This window comes from Camelus ferus, chromosome 6 (genome assembly GCF_009834535.1).
Source record: "Camelus ferus isolate YT-003-E chromosome 6, BCGSAC_Cfer_1.0, whole genome shotgun sequence".
Taxonomy (NCBI): domain Eukaryota; kingdom Metazoa; phylum Chordata; class Mammalia; order Artiodactyla; family Camelidae; genus Camelus; species Camelus ferus.
The window spans coordinates 83,692,355-83,699,491 of record NC_045701.1 but is presented as its reverse complement, the minus strand read 5'-3'; the positions used below and the strand labels follow the sequence as shown (position 1 = coordinate 83,699,491).

Sequence of the window (7,137 nt, the reverse complement as noted above, 5' to 3'; positions counted from 1 at the left end):
GAAGGGGCCAGCACACAGGGGCCTTGATTTGAAGTATCTTAAGAGTCTTGTTATGGCTTAAAAATATTTGACCACCACTTTTGTTTCTTTGAGACATCTTCTACAAATGAGGTTTCTGAATGTAACATACTTGACACCTTAAGTGTTTGCACAGAAGTGTCACTTACTTTGAGGTGTTTGTGTTGGAGTCTGTGTCTGAAGAGCAGACCGCAAGTCAGAACTGCTAATGTTCAGAATCTATTCTTTTCCCCCGCTTAGTGGAGGCACTGGGGATTGAACCCAGGCCCTCGTGCACACCAAGCACATACTCTACCACTGAGCTATACCCCCTCCCCTCGTTCAGAATCATTTAATCCACAGTCCTCTCACTCAGGAAAGAGTTACTAGGAAAGCTAGTCTCACTGTGTTCACAATAACCACTAAGACATTTTTCCGTCATTTCTTTCTTCTGATCAATCACAGCCTGAAGTGCTTTAGCCGTCGGTCCCTTTGGCTTTATCAGTTGTCCTACTTCCGTCCAGACCGAGATGCCACAGTGGCCTTTTCCAATACAGCGGGCCTCTTGCAGTAGGGAGCCGGAGTCCAGTGAGGCATATCCGAGTAGGCTGGGTTTTCCCTCTACAGGGTGACTTGTATGTAAGTCTCCCTAAATTTAGGCTAGACTGCCAGCCCCAGACATTGTCTAGAAAACTACCAGGGTAAACCTAGTCCCACATTTTAACAAAACCTATGCTTTTCCTTTGAAGTTTTGTTCCGTAGCAATAAAAACGGTAGTTTTTGTTAAGCATAAAGTCTCTAGACTTTTCTTATAATAATAACTTTTCTTATAATAATAAAGTAATCTTATTTTCCAACTGACAGCTATAAATACAAAGCCGTACACTGAGAATGAAAAAAATTCAGCTCTCACACAATCCTTTTAATTAGGTCAAGATTTCATGTTATCTGAGGATAAGTGAATGGGAGACTTTTAAAATCCCCCAGTGTATTAGTGGGCAAGAACACTGAAAATGAAAATCAATTAAAGATTTAAGTAACTGCAGAAAAATAATCTCGGAAACACTTTGTCAAACTATTTCAAAAGCCAAGAATGTGTATAAAAACTGAATAAAAGATTTAGAGCTGTCCCAACAAAGGCCAGGAGGACATGCAGAGACGGGAAGTCTGGCAACACACGATGATGCAGCATGTGCTGTTTTCCATTTTAAATATGTAACCTGGTTTTAATCATTTTCCAGAAATGCTTCCAAATCAGAAGAGGAAAAAAAATTCTTTTAAAAAATATTAACAAGATTAAACTCTTTGTTCTGTCTGAGATGAGATCTGACTTCACAGCTCAGACTTTGACTGGCTATCACCTGAATAGGAACTGTGACATATATCCTGTAATGTGTCTCTACCCCATCTTCCAAAATCTCACACCCACTGTTAGATGGTGTGGAACTTTCTGCCTTTTTTATTCATGTTAAGTTGAAAAAAAAAAAAAAAAAAAGCCCAAACACACCTAAGATGACCTTTAAATCTTCATTTTCTGATGAAAAATAAGAAACATATACATCTAGTGTACCAAAACTTTGGAACAATTTAAAGTCACAGGAGAAATATCACTAAGAAAAGAAACTGCTCAGGTTTTTGGTCAGGCACCAGCAGGCTACTGCAAAGGCATTCCTGATAGGAAGGTCTACACCCCTGCCCAGCCCAGGATCTACATGTTAATTATATGCAAAGAGAGATCACCAGTACCCAGGGTGGACAAAATAAAAATTCAGACAGGTAGATGAAAAGGAAAGCCAAAGCATACATTATACTGGAGTTAAAGCAAAGAAAATGTCTCTTTTCAAAGAATAATTCTGTATCATCTCTGTCTTGGAGTGTTTTAAGAATGCAAAGGGACAAAGGGTGTTAAAACCAAATTTGATTCCTAAATGCTACCAGCAGGGGCTATGGATGTCCTGAGCTAACCGAAGGCAAAGGCTGGAGAAAAGGAAGAGAGGTGGAGGAAGACAAAGGATGATGAGCAAGAATCAAAGGAAGACAGCACATGATGTGGACAAGAGCAGGGAAAGGAAAGAAGTGCACAAACCACTAAAGCAATTGCAAGTGACGCTGGCTCTGATTTCTGGCTCTACTTAACGAACGCCCATCTGCAAAGGTCTTGTTTAATGCAGATGAAAACTACTATTTTTTAAAAAGAAAAATGCACAGTAAATTTTCAGTATTTATAAAAAGATTTATATCAATCAGGCCTTTAACATGTAAAAAGTATATCTATATTTGCAAGTTAAATATATGAAAATACAAAGCAGACTGAATTATCAAAAAGAAAACATTTTATTTATATCACTAAATACAATTAGTTTCCCTGATTATAACCCATAATGAGTGCCACCTAAAATACAGGACGGTCTGTACAGAGGCGAACAACCCCAGAATCCATGTGTGTACATATATACACTGAACCACTGACCTCAGAAAAAGCAAAGCCGAGCTCATTAAATTATGGTTTGTTTTAGGAACTCTTATCATTTGAAGGAAATCAGAGGAAGATGTAGGTAGCAGAGTACTTGTATAATAACTTAAAAAGTTAAAAGCCTGTAGTGATAAACTAACCATGTGCACCCTTCTCAGAATTGTAAGCAGTGGCCCTTTTGCAGACCGCAAGGCTGGAGAAAAACAACCAGGCTCAGGTCATTTGCCATGTGGTTGGTCATGGTGCATTTCTGGCGTGTAGGTCAACAGAACGATCATGACCCAGAGATGAAGCAAAGCCTAAAGAAAGAAAAAAAAAATTATGGGTTAGCCAAGAAATCAATCTTCCCCAAAGGCCCACTGTGCAGTGCACTGAGGGCAAGGGCCACGTCTTGTTTGTTTTTGTATTCCTGGGGCTAGCACCGTGCCTGCAACACAGCAGGGGCTCCAAACATGTTTACTGGATAAACAACGAAGAAACAAATGTACAGTCAACTGAGCTAAGTGCAGTGAGGGCAATAAAGAGCTGTGATACCTACAGCGTCTCAGTTGAGAGGAGCAAAGTCCTGAACTCACTCAGACTGTGCACATGTACATGTGAATAACCAATCAGGAGATTATAACGCAGAGTCAATGCCTGATTAAGACTGCTAGATATACATCAAGTTGGTTGGAAAGGCTTTTCAGAAGAGTTATAGTTGGTGTTTTGAAAAAGGGTTAGCCACGATTTGGTGAAGAAGAGATGGGAAGAAACTCCTGACAGGACTAAGGTGTTAGGTTTCAGAGGCTGATCTAGGGTCCAGCACAGGACCAGCAGTGATGAATTTCCACTCCCTTCCTCATGGTGGTGCTGACATGACGAGGTTCCATCGCTAAGTGCCTTGCACATAAGCTGTGCAACATCGTGCCTCATGCTGACAGAAGGTGCCTGTGTTCCTCATAATCTCCCAGCACCTCGGAAATCAACCCAGATGTGAGCATATGCTGAATCCTTTCTGATGCCATTCAATGTTTTCGTTTGCCCTCCCCACCTCTCTCTTCCTCTCTTCTTAAAAACTTTTTATTTAAAGGACTAACTCTTCCCTCTAGTGGATCACAAGGAAATTTCTAAGTATGTTTTTATTTCTTCTCAAAACTGCCTGTCTTAATTCAGTTTAACTACTTTAAGACATTCCCATTCAGAAGAATTAGTGGTCTTTTTAGACTCACAGGAGACATGAAATGACATCCCAAGCTATGGCATCCATTTTATTAGAGCTAAGACATCTAAAAGAAAGTACATTAATCTTGAGATCCCTTTAGGTAATAAAGCAAAACACACAGAAATAATTAAAGAAACTTTATATCCAGATAAAAATGAAATCAGCTGTTTCATATTGTATTTTTATCATCAGAGGGGCTTAGAAATAAAAGTAACCATTAAACCGCACGACAGTTTTATTGTAGAAAAAGCCTCCGAGTGATTTATTTTTTAGATCTAATGAGTTGTCCACTTGCATACTTTAAGAAAAAAATCTCAATTACCAAAAATGAATTCTATTCTCTTTCAAAATTGATTGATAAACATTTAGTCAAAAAAGATCAGCAGCTGAAAAAAAAAAAACTAGTTTAAAAATCAAATGCAGCACTTTTTTCAAACAAGCTTACTTACCATATATATAATTACAAAAACTCGCGCTATGGGGTATCTTCGGAGAAAAATTCCCAGACGGATGCTGTGCAAGTGGTGGTGGGGGTGGTGGGGGTGGAGAGAAGAGAAGAGAGTTACACTCAAAACAGATGTTCCTCCTCCTCTAAAAATAAATAAACCTAATTACCTCCCCCCACTAAAAAACAAAAACAAAAACAAAAACAGATGTTCCCATGGTAATATATCTAATGATGCTTTTTAAAACTTTACTCATTTAAACTATTTATGTGGCCACCATAAAAGACTGTTTCTGTTTTATGGTAGATTGTTAAATGACTCCCTGAAATAATCATATAGCACATCATGGTAGTGAATAAATACTTTCATCATTATCTGGGGGTCGGCTGCTAAACTAACACAAGCTAGTCCTCTTCTTCAGCTATAACTGTAGAAGGCAAATTTGATCTCTCTAAAATCATTTTTAAGAACCAAAGGCAAGTGTGAACATACGAATAGAAAAAAAGAAGAGTCTAGTTGGTATAAACCTGCAAATAGCTAACTTGGAAGCTTCAGCATGGACACATACTTCTAAAAGGCACAAAACCACAGAAACTCAAGTAAACACTTCTTCAAGAGTGGGAAGCATTATGATGTCCAGACCTTATTGTTCCTGCCTTTTTGCAACACTTTTCCCCCCAACGTGGATACATGTACAAATACACCTTTCTTCTATGCCCTAGGGCTTCTTTCATTACCTCTAGCACAACGCCTTGAATATATGTTCTCTAAAAATTAATATGTATGTTAAATAAAATAGTTGAAATAGATGTGCTCGATACTTTGGAGACAGTGACTATGGCATCCAAGGCCCATGGCTTCAGGAATCTTAGTAAATCACCCTCCTTATTTTTAATGCCATAGCTCTATTATGACACAAAAGGGTAAGCGAAGATTGCTCTATTATACAACAATTAATTTAAACTATGTTTAATTATAAAAACTAAAAGGCAAAAGAATTCAGTAGGTTATTTAGATATGAACTTTATCAAGGCTACATATACATACTGGTAAAACATTTTCTTTGTAAGATGGATGACTGCTAGTATAAAAAGTTCACTTATAAACATACATAGCATATATAAACTATGTTACTTATATAATACATATATAAGATATATATTAAAATGTGCACTATTCATTTATATATAGTAGCATCTTTTATCCTAAACATATGATAAAGGTGATAAAACATTCAAATGGATTCATTTACATAATGAAGGTTTTCTCAATGAAATTTTATGCGTTTTTAAATAGAGTTAATTATAGAAAGAAGAGAAATGGTCAGGACTAATCACCTTCGATAAAATACAGGCGCTGGCAGACCTCTTAAAGCAATTTCATGACATGGAAAGGAATAAGGTAAATGTCACTTTAAATATCAGCTCTGCCAGACAGGACTATGACTGAAAACACTAGAAAACACTGTAAAAATGTGGTCCAACACTCATCAGTCCTGACATTGCTTACCTAAACTGGTCAATTGAACTAGCAGCTTTGCGGACTTTTCCATACATTCCTGCCAGATTAGTTTCTGTGTCATTAAAAAGAACAGGAACATTTCGCAGACGTGTGCCTGTTTAAACAAGAAAATAATTCATTAATGTACCAACACCGAAATCAAATTTCTAACAAAATTACAGTTGAATACACATCACATTACGTTTGGGAGAAGTTTTCAAGGCCAACTTTAAAGCAATACAACCAAAGATGAAACCATAAAGAAAAGACAGTTTTAATACTTAAATTTACATATCCACAAAAATCAAAATTTAAAAACTAAGAAAATTACTTTCCCACGAAAACAGCAAAAATTAGAGTTTACAAATACTACGTGTTGGTGAGAGGCAGCATTAATGTGCACTTTCTTCCTGTGCCAGCAAGAGTGAGGCCGTGCACCTTTTCATCGAAGTTGGTAACTCCCAAATCTGTATCTCTATTCCAGACCACCCCCAACTCCAGACTCATCTGATCACCTATTTCATCTCCATCTGGATGTCTAAAAGACATTTCAAACTCAGCAAGCTGCAAACTGGTACCCTGATCTCCCACCCTGCTGCCAACCTTCTCTTCCTGCAGTTTTCCCATCTCAGTACACAACTTCATCTTTCCAAAACCTTTGACTCCTTTCTTTCTTTCAAACTCCACATCTGCCAGCAAATTCTGTCTGCTTACCTTTAAAATAAATCCTGAACTCACCCCACAATTCCCACTCTGGTTGGAATCAGCAATGTTTCCCACATGGGTTAATACAACAGCCCCTCCCTGGTCTCCCTGCCTCAATATGCGTAACTTTCTGCAGTCCATTCTTGACGCAGCAGCCAGGGGCAACTTGTTAAAATACAAGTCAGCTCAGTCACCCCTCTCAAGACTCTTCTATGGCTTCCTACTTCATTCAGAGTTAAAGTCTTACCACAGACCTAAACGGCCTCCTCCAAGTTTTCTCCCCCTTCACTCAGGTACTGCAGCTTCACTGGCCTCCTGCAACATGCCAGCTACAGTCCTACCTCAGGGCCTTTGCACATGCTCTTCTTGCTGTCTAGAACATTTTTTCTGTAGACCTCCTCATAGTCTACTACCTTATCTCCTTTGGGACTTTAAAAGCACCACCTTTTCAATGAGGTCTCCATTGACCACTCTCTTTAAATTGCAATCACATCCCCACACCAGGCACCCTGTATATCCTTCTCAGCTTACTTTTCTCCATAGCACGCATTACCATCTCACATAATTTGTTTATTGCCTGTCTCCTCTACCTGTATTCCCCACAATACCAGAATGTAAGATCTACAGGTCAGAGATTTTCGTCTCTTTTGTTGACCACTGTATCTTCAGAATGTCATCTGATTCTGAGTAGGTACTTAATTATTTGCTGATTCTGGCAACAAAAATCAAAAGCCTTTAAATGTGTGTACCTATTGACCCAGAAATTCCATTTCTAATAATCTATTCTACAAAAATAAAAGACATGTACCAAGGAT

General features: G+C 38.3%; 1 protein-coding gene and 1 non-coding gene across 2 annotated transcripts in view; both read right to left on the bottom strand.

The window, feature by feature from the left end:
* Positions 1–258: 258 nt before the first annotated feature.
* On the bottom strand, positions 259–330 carry TRNAT-GGU. The gene has a single exon. It is a non-coding gene; the product is annotated as a tRNA-Thr (tRNA).
* Positions 331–2,312: 1,982 nt separating this feature from the next.
* GOLGA5 (golgin A5) overlaps positions 2,313–7,137 on the bottom strand; it is a 29,418-nt gene continuing 24,593 nt past the window's right edge. Inside the window, exons 11-13 of the mRNA XM_006184185.3 lie at positions 5,627–5,732; positions 4,121–4,184; positions 2,313–2,769 (exon numbers count right to left, since the gene is read on the bottom strand). Of these exons, the coding sequence (XP_006184247.1) occupies positions 2,689–2,769; positions 4,121–4,184; positions 5,627–5,732 (251 nt within the window). The 3' untranslated portion in view covers positions 2,313–2,688. The remainder of the gene's footprint in view (positions 2,770–4,120; positions 4,185–5,626; positions 5,733–7,137) is intronic.